Source organism: Mobula hypostoma, chromosome 7 (assembly GCF_963921235.1).
Source record: "Mobula hypostoma chromosome 7, sMobHyp1.1, whole genome shotgun sequence".
NCBI lineage: Eukaryota > Metazoa > Chordata > Chondrichthyes > Myliobatiformes > Myliobatidae > Mobula > Mobula hypostoma.
In genome coordinates, this window is record NC_086103.1 from 148,157,041 (window position 1) to 148,183,483 (window position 26,443).

The following is a 26,443-nucleotide window of genomic DNA, read 5'->3' on the forward strand; positions in this document are numbered from 1 at the left end:
TTTCCTCAATAATTTCCTCCCAGGTGCTGAAGAACTCCTCCCACAATTGTAGTATATTTTTATTCATCATCTTTATTCTACAGGGGATTTTGTTACCTTGACTGTATGACAAATCCATAAAAAATGCAGGGAGCAACACCAGCCTATGGCCTATAGCAATCTCTGAAAGCCTTTCACGTCATTAACAAAGAGGGGTTAAAGAGGATCCTTCTCAAATTTGGCAGTCCTCAGTAATTACTACTCGCATACATTATATACAATGATGTGTAAGCTGCAATTTTGATCAATCCATCCACCTAAGTTCCATTGCACCAACTCTGTTCTCAAATTCCCTCATTGCACTTCTGTACCCCATCTCCAAAAAACTTTCCACTTGAGTGGAGTTAACCTACAAGGTAGTTAAGAAACTTCAATCCTCATCGCCTCCACTCCAGATCCAAGATCACTCAAGCATAGTTGTTAAATTATAGTACACTAACAATGCTTGGATGCATGCACATTTCGAAATCAGAAGTTCCATTCTTATCGCCTCTACCAAATGCATAATACCATACCATGACAATCAAGAATTACAGTGAGATCTTGGAAAGTAAACTGGATCACTTTTCAGTGAAGTCATACATTGGTATTGATATTCACTGTCACCTCGTGTGTCAAGACAGCCTTCAGTGACTGAGGAAAAGGGTGTTGAAAGGCCAACTAAAACAATTTTTTAGTACAGGGAGTGCACCCTACAATGTTGTATGCTTCGGAGACAAGGGAAAACTTAAGCAGGCAACCCAAAACATTAGCAAGGTATCATCATGACTGTCTGCAAAATCCTCCAAATCCTTTGGTAAGATTGGTGTCCCCTCCAAAGCCAACATCCCCATCAGGGACTCAGCTAGTTTGAGTACTAGGGTCACATCAACAACATGCACTCTACTCTGAGCTCCACCACAGGCAATGGTTTAGAGGGCACAGAGAATGTTTTAGAACATCCTTAAAGTCTTCTTGAAAAATAGGACCATAAGACCATAAAATGTAGTGTCCTCTCAACTTACGGGAATACCTGGTTTCTGGCCATTCAAATCAGGGAGACACAGAACACCTTAGCTCTCAGAAATCACACAGAGGTCATCCCAAAGCAACAGATAGTATATAAACTATTTTACCTATTATTTCCCTCGTTCATCAAGCATCACTTAGCCCACCTGTGTTCGACCCTTGAGCCATCTCAGCACCTCCAGCACTGAATGGAAGCAAGTCATTCTCAACCCTGTAGAAATATAAAGTATAACAAGTTGCTAAATTGTTCCTATTGACTGCAATTATGTGCTTCCTAATACTAAATGTAAGAAAATTAGAACATTACTCCAGGATAAACCTTTATTCCATAAAGTTCCAATGACTGAACTTGAACATCTTTTTATAATTCCATTTTTCCATCATCTTCACTACTAGATATGCAGATGTATAGTTGTACAGCATGCAATTGGATTGGATTGCAACTTGAATTAAACACGATCTCAGGAATAATTTCAGTGTCAGAATTACTGGATAAAGGGTGAATGGCAACTGCAAATGTAATGTGCAACTCGAATGAAGTGAGAAACCTGGAAATATGTTCAGTGGGACAATTCAGTAGAGGAAATGAGACACTGTTCAGTGACTCAAACAAACTTACCTGAGTGTAGCAACAGCAGAAGCAAGATTATATTGTAGAGAACACAAGTAACAAACAGTGACATCGGTAGTCAACAGGAAGTCTATTGATTGGTATCACAGCTGTTTTTTTTTCCTGCCTGTTGGATTTTTTGATCTTATTTTAGTAAAGAGATGCATGGCAGGACTCCTTAAACCTAATGAATGAATATCCTATGTCTTGTGCAATATCCAGGATATTTCCCACTTCCTGAGCAATCTATACAGGAAAGACCATCAAATAGAAGAGCTCAAGATGCGGATTTGACCAAAGGGATTGGATTGAAAATTGGATCAGTGGGAAAAAGGAAAAGGTGATTATCAATGTGAGTTTGTGACTAGCTGTAGTTCTGCAGGAAAATCTCAAGTAGATAACATGAAAACAGTGGTCCTGAACAGCACCAGGTCCATTGCCTTTCATGTTATATACTTGAAATTTGATTTTAAGGAAAGTGGCAATGATTTGAAGTACACTGATGACACAAGTTTGGCTAGATTGTTAATGCTACAGGGAAGTTTCAATGGACTGGGTTTAATGGAGGCAATGGATATTAATCTGGTGAACCAACAGTTAATGCTTTTGGGGACAGAATTTAATTAAACTCACCAACGTAAAGGGATAAGGATAGCATCCTGAGAAATTCATCACCAATTTTTTGCAAATATTTATACATTAACTGTATACCAATATACACGCTAGTTTTACCCAATTTTTTCTTGACCAGTGTTCCCCGTAACCACTTCAAAGGGCAGAAAAGAACTCCACATATCCTATACATAAATATATAAAATAGTACGTTTAACCCTTATTAATGGTTGTTCCAATAATAACCATACAACAGAAAATGCAATGGATTGTACATGAGTGACTCTCTTTTAATAGCTCTATGTATCTGAATAATTTATTGCCCCTCCAAGATGCGGTTAAAACCTAAACCTTTGACAAAGCTTTTGATCATTTTCTTTGGCATGGTGTCAATTTTTGCCTCATTACTTCTTAGGCTTTTACCATGTAGAAGTACCATGCAAATGCATGTAACAGAACATTTGCACAGAGTCAGAAATAGTAAGAACAAGTCCCACTATTCTATCCTTTCACCATAGATCTGAAACATTTTTCCTTACAAGTACTTGTTATATTTATTTGAAGTCATAGAATGAATGTGTCCTCCTATGCACTATCTAAATCTAGGATCTAACCACTTGTTGCAAAATAATTTATCTTTAAATTATTTTAATAGGTTGCTGCAAATAAGCTTTTAATTGCATCTGTATATTCAAGTACTTGTGCATATGACAATTTGAATTTGATTTTAAACCTCTGTGTCCCCTGATTCTTAACACATATGCTAAAAGAAGTTTCTCTCCAACAGAATCAGGTTTAATATCACCAGCATATGCCATGAAATTTATTAACTTTGTGGCAGCAGTACAGTGCAATACATGACAAATATAGAAAAAAACTGAATTACAGTAAATATATATGTATATTAAATAGTTAAATTAAAATAAGTAGTGCAAAAACATAAATTTTAAAAAAGTAGTGAGATAATTCAATGTTCATTTAGAAATCGGATGCTGGGTGTGCACCTTCAGGCTTCTGTACCTCTTTCCCGATGGTAACAATGAGAAGAGGGCATGTCCTGCGAGGTGGGGCTCCTTGCTGATGGAAACCGCTTTTCTGAGGCACCGCTCCTTAAAGCTGTCTTGGATACTACGGAGGCTAGTACCCATGATGGAGCTGACTAATTTTACATCTCTGCAGCTTACTTTGTTCCTGCGCAGTAGTCTCCCCCCCGCCACCTCCCCTGCCCCCCATACCACCTAAGTTAGTGGGTGGAGGTGTTGATCAGCCTTGCTCCTTAGGAAAAGTAACTACTTTTGAGTCTGGTGATCCTGGCGTGGATGCCATGTAGTTGAAAGACAATTATTCACTACTATAAACAACAGGAATTCTGCAGATGCTGGAAATTCAAGCAACACACATCAAAGTTGCTGGTGAACGCAGCAGGCCAGGCAGCATCTATTGGAAGAGGTACAGTCGATGTTTCAGGCCGAGACCCTTCGTCAGGACTGCTGACCAAGGGTCTCGGCCTGAAACGTCGACTGTACCTCTTCCTAGAGATGCTGCCTGGCCTGCTGCGTTCACCAGCAACTTTGATGTGTGTTGCTTGATTCACTACTATGCTATGTTAACTGTTTGTTCACCATTTTTTAATCAATGCTTCTGAAGTCCCTTTTATTATGTGAGCTCCAGTCCTCTGACAAGCCCATTATCCAGTGCTTTATCAAATGCCCTTTGAAAGGCTTCATACATAATGTCAATTGCATTGTTCTCACCAACATTCAGTTACTCATCAAACCACATCAGCCTATTTAAATACGTCACAATTTGCTTGTCTTCTCTAATGAACCCATTCTTCTTCAACACGCACAAAATGCTGAGAAACTCGGCAGGCCTGGCAGCATCTATGGAAAAAAGTACAGTGGACATTTCAGGCCAAAAACCTTCAGCAGGACTGGAGAAAAAAAAGCTGAGTAGATTTAAAAGGTGAGGGGAGGGGACAGAGAACCACCAGGTGATAGGTGAAACCTGGAGGGGGAGGGTTGAAGTAAAGAGCTGGGAGGTTGATTGGTGAAAGTGACATAAGGCCTGGAAGAAAGAAAAAGGGGGAAGGAGCACTAGAGGGAGATGATGGGTGGGCAAGGAGATGGGGTGAGAGTGGGAAAAGGGGATGGGAAATGGAGAATGGGGAGGGGGTTGGGGGACATTACCGAAAGTTTGAGAAATCGATGTTCATGCCATCAGGTTGGAGGCTACCCAAGCGGAATATAAGCTGTTATTCCTCCAACCTAAGTGTGGCCTCATCAGTGTGGTAGAGGAGGCCATGGATGGACATATTGGAATGGGAAGAGGAATTAAAATGGGTGGCCATTCTTCTTCAATTGACTGCCATCACTAATTTATTTCTCAAAATTTCCACATCACAGAGGTTAAACTAACTGGTTGTTACTGTAAACCCTTACAGCCTTTTTTGAATAGAGTATAACATCTGTTTTGATCCATTCTTCAAGTATACTTCAGCAGATACTTGGAAAATTATGGCTAACACCCTCGTATTTCCACCCTTTTTTCCATCAACAATATAGGATCTAGAGTAGATAATTTATCCCCTTGAAGTACAGTTATTTTTGAGTAACAGTTCAAAATGAACCATTTTTGAACCAGAATTGGAACCTGAGAAATGGAAGTGGTCCACCATTCCATAAGAATATTGGTGAACTGATCTTGGCATCAACTCTATTTATTTCCATGTCCAATCCCTATATTTCTCAATTTAGAATCCCAAAGCCTTTCTATTACAATCTAAAATATATTTAATGGGATGGAGAATTTCAAAATATTTCATCCTTCTGAAAAAAGAAATTCATTTCAACTCACCTTCAATTGCTATTCCTTTATTCTGAAACGATGTCCCATGTATCTATATTACCCATAAATTTTGATAGCACCTCAGCACCTAGTCTGTCAATTCTCCATAAAACCTTGCACATTTCAATAATCTTTTTTTCTAAATTACAGTAAACAGAGGCTCAATCTGCTTAATTTTTCCTCATCTCTCAATCAAAACAAAAATTGCTGGAAGTACTCAGTAGGTCAGGCAGCATCTGTGGAATGAAAAAGAGTTAATGATTGAGGACTCAGGTCCTTTCACAATGAAGGGACCCATTTGGGAACTGAAAGATTAACTGCTTGTTTTTCACAGATGTTGCCTGACCTGCTGAGTGCTTTCAAGATCTTTTGCTTTACTTCATCTGCAGTTTTTCCCTTCCCCAGAATGAAGTTGTTGAATATACCTCCCTTAAATAAACTAACCAAAAGTGTACACAGTATCTTAGCACAAACAAGAGAAAACCTGCAGATGCTCAGATGCAGGAAGTCCAAGTAACACACAAAATGCTGGAGGAACTCAGCAAGCCAGGCAGCATCTATGGAAAAGAGTACAGTCGACGCTCAAGCCAAGAAACTCAGCAGGAGTGGAAAAAAAAAGATGAGGAATGAGAGTTGGGGGGGGGGGAGGAAGAAACAAACACAAAAGGTAATAGGTGAAACCGGGAGGGGGGAAGTAAAGAGTTGGGTAATTGATTGGTGAAAGTTGTACAGTACTGGAGAAGGGGGAATCTAATAGGAGAGGACAGACAGGCCATGGAAGAAAGAAAAAAGGGGGAAGGAGCACCAGTGGGATGTGATTGTCAGGTAAGGAGTCGAGGTGAAAGGGGGAAAAGGGGATGGGGGATAGAGAGGGGGGCATTACCAGAAGTATCTCGGGTTTGGTCTTCTCCATGTACCCGTTTTTATTTACTAAAACTCTTAACATACTTTTTTAAAAAATATTCTAACTTGTCTTTCCTGGAAAGAAGAGATGAAGTAAAAGCCATCGCGCCAATCAACCTGCAACTCGACTGCAGGACCGACCGACCGTCCGCCGGCGAGCTGAGCCGGAAGTCGCTCGAGCCGCCGTCACGAGGCCGGACGTTGTCGGCGAGGGTGAAGCGGAGCCGCGGCGCGGGACGGGAAGGACGTGTTCGAAATGGTGAGGCCGAAACTTGGGGGAAATTGACCAAAGTCAGGTCGGATCGGACTGTGCAGTATGGCACAGGGGTGGGCGTGGGAAATTATCCGCCGCTGGCGGAAGAGACGGCGCCTAGTGTACGTGGGCTACATGTTGCTTTTCATTCTGATTAGTCACCGAGCCGGATGCAGGCTCTGGGCCTGGGCCTTATCTCGGCGCCGTGTTCCGGTATCCCGGGAACCAACGCTCAGCAGGCACCGACTCCCACAGAGACAAGGTGTTCGTGACCCATTGAAACAGCCCAGAGTTCCCCGCCAAGGCCAGGAGGGATTTCTGTGACAGTCTTGATTCAGTTTAGCATTTCTTGAATCATTGGAGCACCTCTGAAAGCAAAAAGTATCAATCAAACGTTCAGCTATGTTATATAGTGACAGGCACATTAAAGTGAATAGCCTCATATTTGGCAAACAACAGGAATTCTGCAGATGCTGGAAATTCAAGCAACACACATCAAAGTTGCTGGTGAACGCAGCAGGCCAGGCAGCATCTATAGGAAGAGGCGCAGTCGACGTTTCAGGCCGAGATCCTTCGTCAGGACTCATATTTGGTCTATTTTACTCCGTTATATCTCCACTCTTATGGCATTTCTGCGCTTTTAGAGGGGGTGTGTGAGATGGCCCATATTCCCCTTGCATTTATAGGAACCATTGCTCATGAAAGAAAAGGTACTTTCAAGCAGCGCTCATCAGGACTTGCGGAAGGCCATGCGATTCTGCATTCAAATCTACTTTTGAAATATGGGCATTTGATATTTGATTCAAGGAAAGAAACATTGAGTCACGAGGAATTAAATAGATGCTGCTGAGTTCCTCGAGTATTTGTGTGCGTGTGTGTGTGTGTGTGTGTGTGTGTTTTACGTTGTTGGTCTGTTCAGATGTTTTTGGAGGAATAAGTTATTCAAGATTGTTTAATGTCATTTCCAGTACAGAAGTATAAAGGAGAATGAAATAATTGTTACTCCAGATCTGTGCAGCACAAAAAAAACAAGATAAAGAACACAATAATAAAAACTAAATACTTAAGAAAACTTGTATACATAAATTTATTCTATACTAGACTACGGGGTGACCCATTGGGGCACCCTTTGAGAGAAGGGTAGTGCAGTCTGATGTGACCAGACTGAACATTAAATTTTCCTGAATGCTATTGCTATCATTTTGCTTTGGAAACTGAAGTAAAAAACCTCAGTTTATTAAAGAAGACATGTAGCAAAGCAAATATAGCTCCTCCTCAAAATTGATGGCATCATTTCTGATTTATCTGCCACCCTCGTGCCTCTTGTTGTCATTCTGGAGATGTGCTGTCCTTTCATCCCCCGTCTCTTCATCTCTTCTGCTGTTTGTTCTTTGTCTCTAATCCTGGATACATGAATTTCTCAGCTCCTTTGTCTCTTCCTCTCTCCTCCTTCTGTGCCTGTTTTTGTCATTCTGGAGATGTGCAACCCTTTCATCCTTTGCTTCTTCATCTCTTCTGCTGTTTGTTGTTTGTCTCTGATCCTGGGGACGTGCATGCCTCTCCTCCTCTGTCTCTTCTCATCTTTTTTTTGTCTTGACTCTTTGATGCTGGAGTCGTGCGGCCCTGGCCTCATCCGATTCTTGTTCTCTCCTTCGCCTTGCTGCTTCCCAATGACGTTTGGCGCCATCTCTTGACCTTAATGTCCCCCTTCCCTTTCCACGCGGCATAATAAGGCTGACCTTTTTTTTACCTTAATGCTGGATAGAAGATGTGAAGCACTAACACCAAAGGATGCTGATTATTCTTGATGATGTTGTTGGCGCTCTCCTAAATGGACGTGATATAGTCATCGCTGTCCTTTGACTGCAGCAAAGTGTTTATGAGTGTCTCAAAGTACGTCATTACAATAAGATTGAATTATCTCTTATTGATAGATGGCAGTTAGATCTGTCCCAATCCTGCACATGCTGGTGGTGATTAGCAGAATGTGACCCCTCGAAATAGAGCTGCCCTGCCCTTTTGCTCTGGTAGGTGTTGCTGCTGAGGCTGGCCGTGCGCATGCGTCAGGCTGTCATGTCCCGATTTCCATGATGGCGGATCGGCTCTCGGGTTAAAAGGGAGCCTGTTGATTTTTGGCAAAGGAGCAATTTTATATGAATATATAACCCTGAACTTTGCCTGCATTCTGTAAGTTAGCACATTTTAATTCGATTTAGCCAAAAAAAGTGCCACTGTAATGCACCGTTTGCACTAATTGGAGGTCACAAACAGACTGAGCATGAGAGTTTTAGTAGTGTATAGATACATAAAGTGACACTAGGTACAGGAGTGTCTATACGTGAGGTTACTGACAGGAAATGATAAAATCGTGGTGTGTTAGTGGGTGAAGGTGTTGATCAGCCTTACTGCTTGAGGAAAGTAGCTTTTTGAGTATGGTAGTCATGGCATGGATGCCTGTTCCTGATGAGAGTGGGACAAACAGCCCACGAGCAGGATGGATGGGATCACTTGCCTCTGCTATCCCCCATATACTTGCCCTCAATCACATTAAAATTATGTCCCTGGCATTAACCATTTCTGTCCTGGATAAAGTCTCTGGCTGACAGATAAAGAAGCTGACAGCGATGCAGGTGGATGCTTCCCTGGTATCATGGATTCTTGATTACCTGACTGGCAGACCACAGTACGTGTGCTTGCAACACTGTGTGTCCGACAGAGTGATCAGCAGCACTGGGGCTCCACAGGGGACTGTCTTGTCTTCCTTTCTCTTCACTATTTACACCTCGGACTTCAACTACTGCACAGAGTCTTGTCATCTTTAGAAGTTTTCGGATGACTCTGCCATAGTTGGATGCATCAGCAAGGGAGATGAGATTGAGTACAGGGCTACGGTAGGAAACATTGTCACATGGTGTGAGCAGAATTATCTGCAGCTTAATGTGAAAAAGACTAAGGAGCTGGTGGTAGACCTGAGGAGAGCTAAGGTACCGGTGACCCCTGTTTCCATCCAGGGGGTCAGTGTGGACATGGCGGAGGGTTACAAATACCTGGGGATACAAATTGACAATAAACTGGACTGGTCTAAGAACACTGAGGCTGTCTACAAGAAGGGTCAGAGCCGTCTCTATTTCCTGAGGAGACTGAGGTCCTTTAACATCTGCCGGACGATGCTGAGGATATTCTATGAGTCTGTGGTGGCCAGTGCTATCATGTTTGCTGTTGTGTGCTGGGGCAGCAGGCTGAGAGTAGCAGATACCAACAGAATCAACAAACTTATTTGTAAGGCCAGTGATGTTGGGATGGAACTGGACTCTCTCACGGTGGTGTCTGAAAAGAGGATGCTGTCTAAGTTGCATGCCATCTTGGTCAATGTCTCCCATCCACTACATAATGCACTGGTTGGGCACAGGAGTACATTCAGCCAGAGGCTTATTCCTCCGAGATGCAGCACAGAGCGTCATAGGAAGTCATTCCTGCCTTTGGCCATCAAACTTCACAACTCCTCCCTTGGAGGGTCAGACACCGTGTGCCGATAGGCTGGTCCTGGACTTATTTCATAATTTACTGGCATAATTTACATATTACTATTTAACTATTTATGGTTCTCTTACTATTTATTATTTATGGTGCAACTGTAACGAAAACCAATTTCCCCCGCGATCAATAAAGTATGACTATGACTATCCACTCGATCTATGCCTCCTATCATCTTGTTCACCTCCATCAAGTCACCTCACTCCTTTGCTCCAAAGAAAAAAGCCCTGGCTTGCTCAACCTATCCTAATAGACAAGCTCTTTAATCCAGACAGCACGCTGGTAAATTTCCTCTGCATCCTCTCATTCTACTTCCTTGCCATAACGAGGTGACCGGAACTGAATGCACTACTCCAAGCATGGTCTAACTATGGTTTTAGAGAGCTGCAACATTACCTCGCAGCTCTTGAGCCCCGACTAATGAAGGCTAACACATTATCTGCCTTCCTTCTTAACAACCCTATCAACTTGCGTGGCAACTTTGAGTGATCTAATGATGTGGACCTCAAGATCTGTCTGTTCCTCCACTCTGCGGAGAATCCTGCCATTAATCTTGTGTTCTGCTTTCAAATTTGATCTTCCAAAGTGAATCACTTCACACTTTCCCATGTTGAACTCCATCTGCTAATTCTCAATTCAGTTCTGCATCCCATCGCTGTGCCATTATAACATATGACCTACACCATCTACAACTCCACAACCTTCATGTCATCTGCATCCTTCGTGTCATCCAACCTTCTATCTAAACTCCACCAATCTTGGTGTCATCTTATCCTACATTTGTCACACTTTATTCTCCCTACACTTCAATTAATTTCCCCAAGATTTTTTACTCACCTACACATGAGGGGCAATTTACAGTTGCCAGTTATCCTGCCAACCTACACATATTTGGGATATTAGGCGAAACAGGAGTCATTAGAAACCCATTCAGTCAAATGGTGCCAATCACAAACGAGAAAATCTGCAGATGCTGGAAATCTGAGCAACACACACAAAGTGGTGGAGGAATTCAGCAGGCCAGGCAGCAATTTGTGTGTGTTGTTCAGTTAAAGTGTGACCATGCAAACTTCACATATTTTCTCTTGATGTTAGGATTAAAGCAGCGTTGCCCCAGCTATTGGGGAGTGGCATTAGTAGCTGGCCACTGATTTAAAATGATATAAATCTGCTAATAACTAGTTTTAAGTTATTGACGTTATGATACTATCTCCAGTGTTATTTATAAGAAGCTAAGATCTCCAGCTAGGTGTTAGTGTACTAGAATGATGGAAGTTGATGGCACAGCAGTTACTTTTACTTTTTATACAGAGCCTTGCTCATACAGAATGTTAGCTAGAATTTCATTTAACACCCAAGCACTCGAAATGTTTGTAGGGTCTCTGGGTATAAAAGCTCCCCCTTAAATCCACTCTAAATCTTTTACTCCTTTCCCTAAATCTATATCCTTTAGCTTTAGTCACTGCTGACAAGGGAAAATCTTACAGAATATCCTACCTATGTCCCTAATTTATATACGTCAGTGATGTTCACTGTTAAGCTCCTCTGCTCCAGGAAAACAGACCTCTAGTCTCCCCTCATGAGTAAAACACTCCATTCAGGCAACATCCTGGTGAATCTCCTTTGCCCCCACTGTCACATCTTTCTTACAGCAAGGTGACCAGAACAATGCACGGTATTACAGTATTCCACCAGAGGCCTAATCAGTGTTTTATAAAGTTGGAATATGAACTCCCCCCCCCCCTGCCCCGTATTAACTCCAGATTGCCCCTGTGAATTGAGCACTGTTGCTGCAAGATGTAGTGCTTAGACAGATGTTCCAAGATGCCGTTCGTGCATTGGTTTCCCTACAGTAGAGATGGTCACATTATGAACACTGATTACAGTACAGTAGTTTGGAAGAAAGGTAAGCAAAGAAGGTGATCATTCAGCAGAGTGTTGTAGGAACACTCAATCCTCTCAGTATTTAGATTGAGGAACTTTGTGCTAATGTACAATGCTGAATGTTGGAAAGTCAGCATGACAAAATAAGGAATGAGAACATCTGCAGATGCTGGAAATCCAAGCAACACATACAAAATGCTGGTGGAACTCAGCAGGCCAGGCAGCATCTATGGAAAAGAGTATAGTCGACATTTTGCACAGAGACCCTTAAGCAGGACTCAAAAAATTAAGGGTTGAGTCTGATGGTGAAGTAGAGTAAAATGCAAGGAAAGCGTGAGGAAATTGAGGTAATGTGGGTGACAAATATGTTATCAAATATAAATGCTTGGGGAGCACTGAGGATAATTGTAGAAGCTTGAGAAATGAGGCCATAGCAGATGGTTTTTCAGGCCATATTTGACATATAAGAAACCAATCAGGTAATCATGGTTTCATTTAAATCAAAGTTCAAAGTACATAGACATTACGATATACAGTACTACCTTGAAATTAATTTTCTTGTAGACATTTACAAGAAAAAAAGAAATAACATTTTACAAAAATCTATACATAAACTGACAAAGGTCGACAAACAACCAATGTGCAAAAGAAGACAAACCACAAATAAAAATACCAAGAGCATACATAAAGAGTCCTTGAAAGTGAGTCACTAGGTTGTAGAATCAGTTCAGAATAGTGGTGAATGAAGTTATCCTGTTCAGGAACTTGACGGTTTTAGGGTAATACATAGCTAACATGAGGGGGAACTTCTTTACTCAGAGAGTGGTAGCTGTGTGGAATGAGCTTCCAGCAGAAATGGTTGAGGCTGGTTCGATGTTGTTGTTTAAAGTTAAATTGGATAGATATATGGACAGGAAAGGAATGGAGGGTTATGGGCTGAGTGCAGGTCGGTGGGACTCGGAGAGAGTAAGAGTTCGGCACGGACTAGAAGGGCCGCGATGGCCTGTTTCAGTGCTGTAATTGTTATATGGTTATATAGCTGTTCCTGAATCTGGTAGGGTGGACCTTAGGCTTATGCCCAGTGGTAGTAGCGATGAGAAGGCATGGCCTGGATGGTACGGGTGTTTGATGGGTGCTGCTTTCTTGCGACAGTGCTCTGTAAATATACTCAATGGTGGGGAGGGCTTTGCCTGTGCGTACAGGACTGTACCACCACTTTTCATAGCGTTTTCCATTACTGAGCTTTGCTGTTTCCATACTAGGCTGTGATGCAAGCAATTTAGGATGCTTTCCACTGTGCATCTATAGAAGTTTGTATAAGTTTTTGGTGACATGCAGGATGTATAGCTACGCAAACTTCTGAAAATGTAGAGACACCATTATGCCTTGTTTGTGATAACACATGGGCCCGTGCCAGGACAGATCCTCTGATACGTTAATGCTGCCAAGGAATTTAAAGTTACTGACCCTCTCCACCTCCGTTTCTCAAATGAGGGTTGGTCCATCGACCTTCCTCCTGAAGTAGATAATCAACTGTTTGGATTTGCTGACGTTGAGTTTAGATGGGCGATAATTAAAGTGTACTGGTGGAGATGAAGTTGAGGGAATATATGGTGAACAAGATGAGATCATAGAACAACAGGGGGATTAGATAGACAATTATGTATCGAATTAAGACTAAAGAGGGAAGATAATAATGGGAACATTTGTTAGAGGTTCAAACTTAGGAGAGAATTAATATTGCATTTGAAGAAAGAAGGCAGCCATTATCTTTGAACTCGTGGAATAGTAAATTCGACAGGCAAGAGCAGGATTGAATCATGCTTTATGTAATCAAACTAAGTTTAGAAGGTTCTGGTTAATCCAATTGTCTATCATATACATTCATATTTTCATCCTTTGGATTTAAGTCAGTGAATAGGGACAGAATTGAGGCTGGTCAGAATGACAGTTAATGATTTTAATGGTGGCCAGAACATCACAGGTGATTTAAAGAATCTCTAGCTTCAGAATTGTTGTGGAAAGTGGATAGTAAAGTCTGGACATTTTAAAATTTGGGGAGGAAGGAACTATGACAGTGAAATCAGAAGATAGCATTGATTTGTTAAGAACATAACGTAACGTGGGCTCGGTTGTATGCCACTCAGCCCTGCAAGTCCGCCCTGCATTGCATATGATTGAAGCTGATCTGCCCTAAGCCTCAACTTCAGTCCTGTACCTGTTCCTAGAGCCCACAGTGCCTTAAATTTTCAAAAAAAAATTCTACTTTCTCTTCAAGTACTCAATGATTTAGCTTCCAGGACAGAGAATGCCAGAATTTCACAAACCTCCATAATTTCTGGAACTTTTTCTCTAGAGAAGTATTGCTGCCATCTAGAACCAAATGCAATAGCACAGGTGCAGTAATCAATCATGTATCTGTTAAAACTAACATAACCCGATTTGACACTAAAGTGCGGCATTCCTGTTTATTATTGTTGCCTGATCTACTGTGGAATTAATATCACCTTTGAAATTCTATATGTTGGAAGATGAATAACTGGAATTTAGCTTGCACTGTGGTAATTAGTGTTAATGTTGCTTTGTGCATTTGGGGCATCAGGCACCATTTTTCATGTATTTCTACCTCAAGGTACAAATATATCATATGTAAGTGAATGATCTAGGGTCTACTTTTCAGACAGTTGTCGTATTGTTCATTACAGAATACCAGAGGCCTTAAATCCCAACTGAAGGACAGTGTTCCTATTGGAGAATTTGGCCTTCATGCAGGACCCTATGGCGTGCATGATACCATGCGTGGAGGGTATGTATTGTATACCTTGTATGTTTGCTGAATGGTACGTGCTGAAGTTGTTCAAAATTATGGAGCCACATATTTTTAAGAGCTAAGTAAATTGGGAAAAATATCCTATTCATCAGCTGTCTGGGCTGGGTTTGTGCAAGCTCTCACCATGTTGACTTTGATTATGTGATCCAAGGGCAGTCTGCTCAATATGCAGCGTTCATAGGTATTTGATTTAGTTTGTGAAATATCTCTAAAGAAATGTTTAAACTGGTGAAGATATTGGTTTCTGTACCTGAGAATCAGAATCAGGTTTAATATCACTGGCATATGTCGTGAAATTTGTTGTTATGTGGCAACAATACAGAATAAAAACTGTAAATTACTGTAAGAAGTGTGTGTGTGTGTATCTTTTTCTTTAAAGTTAAATTAGTGCAAAAAGAAAAAAAAGTAGCGAGAAAGTGGGTTTAATGTCCACTCATAAATCTGATGAGAGGGGCGAAGTAGCTATTCCTGAATCATTGAGTGTGTGCCTTTAGGCTCAAGTGCTGTGTTATTTTAGTCATCTTCATTTATACAGCTTTGATCTTGTGCGTTGGCATACAATATTTTCAACAACGGAATCAGATTTTGAAGGAGTATTTTGTATTTGACTTTGAGAGCAACTGAGAATTGATTGATGTGATACTTAACAAAGTGTATTGCCTGTTACTTAAATGTTGCAACCAATCTTTTTGGAATGGGGGTGGGAGGGAGGTTATTGCCTATTCCTAGTGGCATCAAGCTTTAGAAACCATTGTAGTGCATGTTGTCTTGATGCTGTTAGACATAATGCTCCAAGATTTTAATGCATTAGAAATGAAGAAGTGATCCTACGTTGGTCCAGTTGTTAAAGGAGGCAATGAATAAGTGTTAGTCGAGTGAATTGTTTTGTCCTGGTGACACTAAGTACCTTAAGAGTATTGCAGCTGCACACGTTCAAGCAATCATTCACATCTGACATCCCATAAGTGTGGCTACCCTTGCCAGCCCACGAACTTTGAAAGGAGGAAGCAAGCTATGGATGAAAACTGTATTGACCATGAGATCTGAATGTTCTGGATGGTGAAGTGGTAGCAATGTTAATGGTTCTCATTATCACATTGTTGACTAACAGCTTCCCGATAGGTTAGTTTTGGGAGGAAGTGAAGAAAATGAGACACCTCATATTTAAGTTGGGCATTTTTCATATTGTGTATGTCAATACTGTAGACAGAGCTATTGTTACAGATGTAGTAAATTCTGAAGCACATCTTTGGTATCACAGCCAAGATCCAAGATTTTGAGTACACAACAGTAAAGAAGAACAAAATAATTGTTACTCTGGATCTGATGTATCACAAAAAAAATCAGGCAAAGAACACAATAATAAAAAAACACAATAAATAAAATGCATAAGATGGCTTATATACATTGAATATATGTCCATAAATTGATGCTAGGCACAGGAGTGTCTGTACATCAAGTGACAGGAAATGATAAAATACTCGTGGTAGGGTGGTTGGAAAGCGGCAAAATCATCGGACAAAGTCAGCATGAATTTGTGAAAGGAAAATCATGTCTGACGAATCTCATAGAATTTTTTGAGGATGTAACTAGTAGAGTGGATAGGTGGGACCCGTACAAGAGAGACGGGTTACACTTGAACTACAGGGGGACTAATATCCTTTCAGGGAGGTTTGTTAATGCTATTGGGGAGGCTTTAAACTGGATTTGCAGGGGGATGGGAACCAGAGTGCCAGAGCTGACAGTGTGGCTGGGGTGAAAATAAATGATGCTAAAAGTTCAAGCAAATCCGCTAATAGAAAGGTTGTGAGTGGTGGTAAAAATCTTCTGAGGTGTATATATTTCAATGCTAGGAGTATTGTGGGGAAGGTGGATGAGTTGAGGGCGTGGATTGACACGCGGAGTTATGACGTTATAGCAATTAGTGAAACTTGGCTACAGGAGGGGCACGACTGGCAGCTTAATATTCCAGGGTTCCGATGTTTCAGATGTGATCGAGGCAGAGGAATGAAAGGTGGGGGAGTAACATTGCTTGTTAGGGAAAATATTACAGCAGTGCTCAGGCAGGACAGATTAGAGGGCTTGTCTACTGAGTCCTTATGGGTGGAGCTGAGAAACAGGAAAGGTATGGCCACATCAGTGGGATTGTATTACAGACCACCCAATAGTCAACGAGACTTGGAAGAGCAAATCTGCAGAGAGATAGCAGGCAACTGCAGGAAACATAAAGTTGTGGTGGTGGGGGATTTTAATTTTCCATATATTGATTGGGTCTCCCATACTGTTAGGGGTCTAGATGGTTTAGAGTTTGTAAAATGTGTTCAGGAAAGTTTTCTAAATCAGTATATAGAGGGACCAACTTGAGGGGATGCAATATTGGATCTCCTGTTAGGAAACGAGTTAGGACAAGTGACAGAAGTCTGTGTAGGGGAGCACTTTGGTTCCAGTGATCATAACACCATTAGTTTCAACTTGATCATGGGCAAGGATAGATCTGGTCCAAGGGTTGAGGTTCTTAACTGGAAGAAGGCCAAATTTGAAGAAATGAGAAAGGATCTAAAAAGCGTGGATTGGGACAGGTTGTTCTCTGGCAAGGATGTGATCGGTAGGTGGGAAGCCTTCAAAGGAGAAATTTTGAGAGTGCAGAATTTGTATGTTCCTGTCAGGATTAAAGGCAAAGTGAATAGGAATAAGGAACCTTGGTTCTCAAGGGATATTGCAACTCTGATAAAGAAGAAGAGGGAGTTGTATGAAATGTATAGGAAACAGGAGGTAAATCAGGTGCTTGAGGAGTATAAGAAGTGCAAGAAAATACTTAAAGAAATCAGGAGGGCTAAAAGAAGACACGAGGTTGCCTTGGCAGTCAAAGTGAAGGATAATCCAAAGAGCTTTTACAAGTATATTAAGAGCAAAAGGATTGTAAGGGATAAAATTGGTCCTCTTGAAGATCAGAGTGGTCGGCTTTGTGCGGAACCAAAGGAAATGGGGGAGATCTTAAATAGGTTTTGTGCGTCTGTATTTACTAAGGAAGCTGGCATGAAATCTATGGAATTGAGGGAATCAAGTAGTGAGACCATGGAAACTGTACAGATCGAAAAGGAGGAGGTCCTTGCTGTCTTGAGGAAAATTAAAGTGGATAAATCCCCGGGACCTGACAGGGTGTTCCCTCAGACCTTGAAGGAGACTAGTGTTAAAATTGCAGGGGCCCTGGCAGAAATATTTAAAATGTCGCTGTCTACATGTGAGGTGCCGGAGGATTGGAGAGTGGCTCATGTTGTTCCGTTGTTGAAAAAAGTATCGAAAAGTAATCCGGGAAATTATAGGCCAGTAAGTTTAACGTCGGTAGTAGGTAAGTTATTGGAGGGAGTACTAAGAGACAGAATCTACAAGCATTTGGATAGACAGGGACTTATTAGGGAGAGTCAGCATGGCTTTGTGCGTGGTAGGTCATGTTTGACCAATCTAATGGAGTTTTTCGAGGAGGTTACCAGGAAAGTGGATGAAGAGAAGGCAGTGGATATTGTCTACATGGACTTCAGTAAGGCCTTTGACAAGGTCCCGCATGGGAGGTTAGTTAGGAAAATTCAGTCGCTAGGTATACATGGAGAGGTGGTAAATTGGATTAGACATTGGCTCAATGGAAGAAGCCAAAGAGTGGTGGTAGAGAATTGCTTCTCCGAGTGGAGGCCTGTGACTAGTGGTGTGCCACAGGGATCGGTGCTGGGTCCATTGTTATTTGTCATCTATATCAATGATCTGGATGATAATGTAGTAAATTGGATCAGCAAATTTGCTGATGATACAAAGATTGGAGGTGTAGTAGACAGTGAGGAAGGTTTTCAGAGCCTGCAGAGGGACTTGGACCAGCTGGAAAAATGGGCTGAAAAATGGCAGATGGAGTTTAATACAGACAAGTGTGAGGTATTGCATGTTGGAAGGACAAACCAACGTAGAACATACAGGGTTAATGGTAAGGCACTGAGGAGTGCAGTGGAACAGAGGGATCTGGGAATACAGATACAAAATTCCCTAAAAGTGGCATCACAGGTAGATGGGGTCATAAAGAGAGCTTTTGGTACATTGGCCTTTATTAATCAAAGTATTGAGTATAAGAGCTGGTATGTTATGATGAGGTTGTATAAGGCATTGGTGAGGCCGAATCTGGAGTATTGTGTTCAGTTTTGGTCACCAAATTACAGGAAGGATATAAATAAGCTTGAAAGAGTGCAGAGAAGGTTTACAAGGATGTTGCCGGGACTTGAGAAACTCAGTTACAGAGAAAGATTGAATAGGTTAGGACTTTATTCCCTGGAGCGTAGAAGAATGAGGGGAGATTTGATAGAGGTATATAAAATTATGATGGGTATTGATAGAGTGAATGCAAGCAGGCTTTTTCCACTGAGGCAAGGGGAGAAAAAAACCAGAGGACATGGGTTAAGGGTGAGGGGGGGAAAGTTTAAAGGGAACATTGGAGGGGCTTCTTCATGCAGAGAGTGGTGGGAGTATGGAATGAGCTGCCAGACGAGGTGGTAAATGCGGGTTTGTTTTTAACATTTAAGAATAAATTGGACAGATACATGGATGGGAGGTGTATGGAGGGATATGGTCCGTGTGCAGGTCAGTGGGACTAGGCAGAAAATGGTTCAGCACAGCCAAGAAGGGCCAAAAGGCCTGTTTCTGTGCTGTAGTTTCTATGGTTTCTATGGGAGAACCAGTGGATGTGGTATATTTGGATTTTCAAAAGGCTTTTGACAAGGTTCCACACAGGAGATTAGTGTGCAACTTAAAGCACACGGTATCGGGGGTAAGGTATTGATGTGGATAAAGAATTGGTTGGCAGACAGGAAGCAAAGAGTGGGAATAAACGGGACCTTTTCAGAATGGCAGGCAGTGACTAGTGGGGTACCGCAAGGCTCAGTGCTGGGACCCCAGTTGTTTACAATATATATTAATGACTTAGATGAGGGAATTAAATGCAGCGCCTCCAAGTTTGCGGATGACACGGAGCTGGGCGGCAGTGTTAGCTGTGAGGAGGATGCTCAGAGGATGCAGGGTGACTTGGATAGGTTAGGTGAGTGGGCAAATTCATGGCAGATGCAATTTAATGTGGATAAATGTGAGGTTATCCACTTTCGTGGCAAAAACAGGAAAACAGATTATTATCTGAATGGTGGTCGATTAGGAAAAGGGGAGGTGCAACTAGACCTGGGTGTCATTATACACCAGACATTGAAAGTGGGCATGCAGGTACAGCAGGTGGTGAAAAAGGCGAATGGTATGCTGGCATTCATAGCAAGAGGATTCGAGTACAGGAGCAGGGAGGTACTACTGCAGTTGTACATGGCCTTGGTGAGACCACACCTGGAGTATTGTGTGCAGTTTTGGTCCCCTAATCTGAGGAAAGACATTCTTACCATAGAAGGTACAAAAAAGGTTCACCAGATTGATTCCCGGGATGGCAGGACTTTCATATGATGAAAGACTGGATTGGCTAGGCTTATACTCGTTGGAATTTAGAAGATTGAGGGGGGATCTTATTGAAACGTATAAAATCCTAAATGGATTGGACAGGCTAGATGCAGGAAGATTGTTCCCGATGTTGAGGAAGTCCAGAACGAGGGGTCATAGTTTGAGGATAAAGGGGAAGCCTTTTAGGACCGAGATTAGGAAAAACTTCTTCACACAGAGAGTGGTGAATCTGTGGAATTCTCTGCCACAGGAAACAGTTGAGGCCAGTTCATTGGCTGTATTTAAGAGGGAGTTAGATATGACCGTTATGGCTAAAGGGATCAGGGGGTATGGAGAGAAGGCAGGTACAGGGTTCTGAGTTGGATGATCAGCCATGATCATACTGAATGGCAGTGCAGGCTCGAAGGGCCGAATGGCCTACTCCTGCACCTATTTTCTATGTTTCTATGTTAGTGGGTGGAGGTGTTGATCAGCCTTAATGCTTGAGGAAAGTATCTTTTTGTGTCTGGTGGATCAGGCAGAGATGCTATGTAGCCGCCTCTGATGAGAATGGGACAAACAGTCCATGAGCAGGGTGGGTGCATCCTTCAAGAGGTTATTGGTCCTTATCTAGACACTTTTTATATATGTCCTTGATGGTGGGTAGGCTGGTGCTGGAGATGCGTTGGACAATTTGACTACCTGTTATAAAGCCTTCCGGTTCACTACACTGCAGTTTCTGTACCATGCAATGATGCAGTATGTTGGGATGCTCTCTACTGCGCATCTGTCGAAGGTTATGAGTACTGATGTGCATAATCCAGCTCTCTTCAGTGCCCTTAGAAAGCTTCCTTGATGGTGGTGTGGGACCATTAGAGGTTGTGCGAGATATGCACTCCCAGGGTTTGAAACTGCTCAGTTTCCACTTCCGGGGTGTGAGTAGTGCTAGTTCTCCTGAAGTTGATAACATCTCCTTTGTCTTGTTGACATTGAGGAAAAAGTTATTTGTCTGTAATCAAGTCTCATGCTCTAACATCTCCTCTCTGTAGGCCATCTTGTCACTGGTGATGAACTCCACCACTCATTAGTTTCATCACTTTGTCGTCTTGCATGCCTTTAACATCTGTGAAGTCACTGACTCCCACAGCTACTTCAAATATACTTTCTCCTCCTCTGCTTCCTATAAGGATGCCATCACTTTTTTTTTCAATTTCTCAGTCCGTTCTCAAGATGCAGCCTTCCACTTTAGAGCTTCAGTAATGTGCTCCTTTTTCCTTTGCCGTAGTTGATGAAGCCCTCATACACATTGCCTCATATGCCAAGATGTTGTTTGATGTCGACTTTAACTCAGCGTTTAACGTGTTCATCCCTCAGAGGCTGGTGGGTAAACTGCCTTCCTTGAGTTTCAGCACCCCACTCTGTAACTTGATCTTGGATTTATTGACAGAAGACTCCAGTCGGTCTGAGTCTGAGCAGCATCTCAACCTCCATCATGCCGAGCACTGGTGCCCCAGGGCTGTGCGCTCAGTCCACTGCTGACTCACAACTGCACTGCCAGATGCAGCTCAAACCACATCATCAATTTCGCTGATGATACAATAGTGGTTGGCCTCATCAGCAACAATGATGTATCAATATACAGAGGGACCATGATAAGACCTTAAGATACAGGAGCAGAATTAGGCCTTTTGGCCCATTGAGTCTTCTCTGTCTTTTCATCATGGCTGATCCAATTTGCCTCTCAGTCCCAATCTCCTGTCTTCTCCCCATATCCGTTTATCTCCTGACCACTTAAGAATCTATCAATCTTCTCCCTTAAATATGCATAAAGACTTGGCCTCCACAGCTGCCTGTGTCAAAGAATTCCACAGATTCACCACTCTCTGGCTAAAGAAATTCCTCCTCATCTCTGTTCTAGAAGGATGCCTTTCTATTTTGAGGCTCTGTCCTCTATTTTTGGACACTCCCACCTTAGGAAACAGCCTCTCCACTTCCACTTGTTGTCAAGGCTTTTCACCATTCGATAGGTTTCAATTAGGTCAACTCGCATTTTTCTATATCCCAGTACATACAGGCCCAGAGCCATCAAATGTTCTTCATATGACAAGTTGTTTAATCTTGGAATCATTTTTGTGAACCTCCTTTGAACCCTCTCTAGGTGCAGCACATCCTTTCTCTTTCAATATTTTTATTAGTTTCTGCAAAGAAGAATACAGGGTACAAAAAGATATATGTCAAAAGAAAAAATAAAATAGGACCAAATACATTGTATTAAAAATATAGTTACAATCACAAAACCCTGTATTCATAAAAAATTAATTAAATCGTAATATTGAAATATAATAATTTTGTTATACAGTAAAGAAAATCTAAACCCACTATCAATCCTTTCTACGGTAAGGGACCTAAACCTGCAAGTGAGGCCTCACTGCCTTAAAGCCTGAGCATTACATCCTTGCTTTGATACTGTAGTCCTCCTGAAATGAATGCTAACATTGGAGTTGCCTTCCTCACTATAGACTCAACTTGCAAATTAGCCTTTAGAGAATCTTGCTCAAGGACTTTCAAATCCCTTTGCACCTCAGATTTTTGTATTTTCTCTCCATTTAGAAAATAGTCAACTTTCATTTCTTCTGCCAAATTGCATGACCATACACTTCCCGACACTCTATTCCATCTGCCACTTCTTTGCCCATTCTGCTAATCTAAGTGCTTCTATAGCCTCACTATTTCCTCAAAATTACCTGCCGCTCCACTTACCTTTGTACCTTCTGCAAATTTTGCAACAAAGCCATCAATTCTGTCATCTACATCATTGACATATAACATAAAAAGAATCAGTCCCAACCCAGAATTCTGTGGAACACCAGTAGTCACTGGTAGCCAAGCAGAAAAGGCTCCCTTTATTCCCACTCTTTACCTCTTGCCAATCACCCACTGCTTTATCCATGCTGGAATCTTTCCTGTAATACCATGGGCTCGTAGCTTGTTAAGCAGCCTCATGTGTGGCACCTTGTCAAAGGCCTTCTAAAAATCCAAAAACACAACGTTAACTGATTCTCCTTTGTCTATCCTGCTTGTTATTTTTTTCAAAGAATTCCAACAGATTTGTCAGACAAGATTTTCCCTTGAGAAGCCATGCTGACTATGGTCTATTTTATCATGAGCCTCCAAATTCCTCAAAACCACATCCTTTAACAATCAACTCCAACATCTTCCCAACCACGAGGTCAGACTAACTGGCTATAATTTCCTTTCTTCTGCCTCTCTCCCTTCTTGAAGAGTAGAATGACATTTGCAGTTTTTCAGTCTTTTGGAATCGTGTCAGAATCCTTTTCTTCTTGAAAGATCTTTACTAATGCCTCTACAGTCTCTTCAGCCACCTTTTTCAGAACCCTTGGCATACACGATCTGGTCTAGGTGACTTAGCTACCTTCAGACCTTTCATTTTCCTAAGAACCTTCTCCCTAGTTATGGTAACTTCACACACTTCATGACCCCTGATCCCTGACACCTGGAACTTCCACCATACTGCTAGTGTCTTCCACAGTGGAGACTGATGCAAAATATTTATTCAGTTTGTCCACCATTTCCTTGTCCCCTGTTACTGCCTCTCCAGCATCATTTTCCAATGGGTCATTTATTTACTCTTGCCTCTCTTTTACACTTTGTGTATGAAGAAACTTTTGGTACACTTTAATATTAGTGGCTAGCTTACTTTTGTATTCCATCTTTACCTTCGTAATGACTTTTTTATTTGCCTTCTTTTGGTATTTGAAAGCTTTGCACTCCTCTAACTTCCCTCTAATTTTTGTTCTATTATATGTGTCCTATTTAGCTTTTATGTTGGCTCTTAGCCATGGTTGTGTCATCTTTCGAATATTTCTTCCTCTTTGGGATGTAAATATCCTGCGCCTTCCAAATTGCTTCCAGAAATTCCAGCCATTGCTGCTCTGCCATCATCTGTCCTAATGTTCTTTTCCAAAATCAATTCTGGCTGAATCCTCTCTCATGCCTCTGTAATTTCCTTTACTCCGCTATAATACTGATATATTTGACTTTAGCTTCTCCTTCTCAAGTTTCAGGGTGAACTTGATCATATTATTACTTGCCCCCAAGGGTGCTTTTACTTAAGCTTTTTGATCAATTCCAGTTCATTACACAACACCCGATCTAGAATAGCTGATTCCCTAGTGGGCTTAACCATGAGTTGCTCTAAAAAGCTGTCTTGTAGACAATCTAAAAATTCCCCCTCTTGGTATCCTGCACCAACCTGATTTTCCCAATCTACCTGCATATTGAAATCCCCCATGACTTTTGTAACATTGCCCTTTTGGCATGCATTTTTTATCTCCAGTTGTAACTTGCAGATCACATCCTCACTACTATTTGTGGGTCTGTATATAACTTCCATCAGGGTCTTTTTACCCTTGCAGATCCTTAGCTCTATCCACAACGATTCAACATCTTCCTCTGTCGCTTATTTCTAATGATTTAGTTTCATTTTTTCAAAACAGTGCCATGCCACCTCCTCTGCCTTCTGGCCTATCTCTCAATACAATGTGTATCATTGGACATTAAGCTCCCAGTTATAATCTTCTTTCAGCAATGATTCAGTGGTGCCTACACATCAAACTTGCCAATCTGTATCTGCTACAAATTCATCGACCTTATTCCGTATATTGCACGCATTCAAATATAATACCTTCAGTCCTGTATTTACCTTTTTCGATTTTTGTCTGTCTTTTACATTGCAACTCACCCTGCTGACTGCAATTTTGCCCTATCATCAACCTCTTCTCGCTAGGAGTATCACTACACATTGCCTATTTGTGAACCAACTATCTCACGCCTATTTGTGAACCAACTATCTCATCTTCAGCACTATCACTTTGGTTCCTATCCCCCTGCCAAATTAGTTTAAACCCATCTGAACAACTGTAACCAACCTGCCTGCAAGAATATTAGACCTCTTCAGGTTCAGGCGTAATCTGTCCCTTTTGTACAGGTCACAGCTACCCCAGAAGAGATCGCAGTGATCCATAAATATGGCCCCCTGTTTCAGAGGAGGTAAAGAGGCTTGTCAAGTGATGCAAGAACAACAACCTGAGTTTCAACATGGATAATGCAAACGTGGACTTCTGAAGGCACAGGTCGTGCACCCTCCATTGCACATCAATGTCTCTGCAGTGGAGAGAGTGAAGAGCTCAGAATTCTTCGGTGTGCACATTATAGATGATCTAACCCAGACCCACAACATCTCCTTGTTAGTCAAGAAGACACAGCAGCATGTGTACTTTCTGAGGAGATTGCGGCGTGCAAGGTTCCCCGCCTCCATTTTGACAACTTTTAACAGGAGCACCATTGAGAGTCTCCTGTTGGGCTGCATCATTGTGTGGCATGGAATCTGCAAGGTACTGGATCGCAAGACATACAGAGGGCAGTAACTACTGCCGAGAGTATCTTTGGGATCTCCCTCCCCCCTATTTGTGACATTTACTGGGAGTGTTACAGATGAGGGGGGTCAAAGCATTTTTGAGGATTCCTACCACCCATCCCACAATGTCTGATCTACTGCTATCAGGAAACAGGTACAAAAGCACCAGGACTAAGATTGCCAGATTGGATAACAGCTTTTTCCCTCAGACTGTGAAACTAATGAATCTCCTGCCACCACCAAGGTCCTGCCAATCAGATAACAAGCTGATTACCTGTGCTGCACTTTACTACATAGATTTTGAATTCATTTTATTAACTTACCTTATAATAGTTTGGTTTATGTGCTGTGTGTGATACACGTTGCATGGGTACACTGTGGTCCGGAGGAATGTTGTTTCATTTGGTTGTACAAGCAGATGACAATACGGTGGCATGCAAAAGTTTGGGCACCCCTGGTAAAAGTTTCTGTTACTGCGAATAGTTAAGTGAGTAGAAGATGAACTGATCTCTAAAAGTCATAAAGTTAAAGATGAAACATTCTTTTCAACATTTTCAGCAAGATTAGTGTATTATTTTTGTTTTGTACAGTTTTGGAGTAGAAAAAAAGGAAAGGAGCACCAGACAAAAGTTTGGGCACTCCAAGAGATTTGAGCTCTCAGATAATTTTTACCAAGGTCTCAGACCTTAATTAGCTTGCTCGGGCTTTGGCTTGTTCACAGTCATTGTTAGGAAAGGCCAGGTGATGCAAATTTAAAAGCTTCATAAATACCTTGACTCCTCAAACCTCGTCCCAACAATCAGCAGCCATGGGCTCCTCTAAGCAGCTGCCTATCACTCTGAAAATTAAAATAAATGATGCCCACAAAGCAGGAGAAGGCTATAAGAAGATAGGAAAGCGTCTTCAGGTAGCCGCTTCCTCAGTTCGTAATGTAATTAAGAAATGGCAGTTAACAGGAACGGTGGAGGTCAAGTTGAGGTTGGAAGACCAAGAAAACTTTCCAAGAGAACTACTCAAACAACAGGAATTCTGCAGATG

At 41.8% G+C, this 26,443-nt stretch overlaps 2 protein-coding genes across 4 annotated transcripts in view; one reads left to right on the forward strand and one right to left on the reverse strand.

The window, feature by feature from the left end:
* The window catches only part of flt1 (fms related receptor tyrosine kinase 1), a 155,038-nt gene extending 148,865 nt beyond the window's left edge, over window positions 1-6,173 (reverse strand). The window contains exons 1-3 of one of the 2 annotated variants that reach the window (XM_063054252.1): window positions 6,000-6,137; window positions 4,024-4,152; window positions 1,155-1,258 (exon numbers count right to left, since the gene is read on the reverse strand). The gene's annotated coding sequence lies outside the window, so the exon portion shown is untranslated. Of the gene's footprint in view, window positions 1-1,154; window positions 1,259-4,023; window positions 4,153-5,999 lie in introns of both variants that reach the window. The other variant, XM_063054254.1, reaches the window with a different exon arrangement.
* Window positions 1-26,443, forward strand: part of pomp (proteasome maturation protein) — a 47,839-nt gene that overhangs the window by 3,930 nt on the left and 17,466 nt on the right. Inside the window, exons 1-2 of one of the 2 annotated variants that reach the window (XM_063054256.1) lie at window positions 6,151-6,278; window positions 14,396-14,496. In XM_063054256.1, coding sequence (XP_062910326.1) covers window positions 6,276-6,278; window positions 14,396-14,496 — 104 coding nt within the window. In that variant the 5' untranslated portion in view covers window positions 6,151-6,275. Of the gene's footprint in view, window positions 1-6,150; window positions 6,279-14,395; window positions 14,497-26,443 lie in introns of those variants that run through there. The other variant, XM_063054255.1, reaches the window with a different exon arrangement.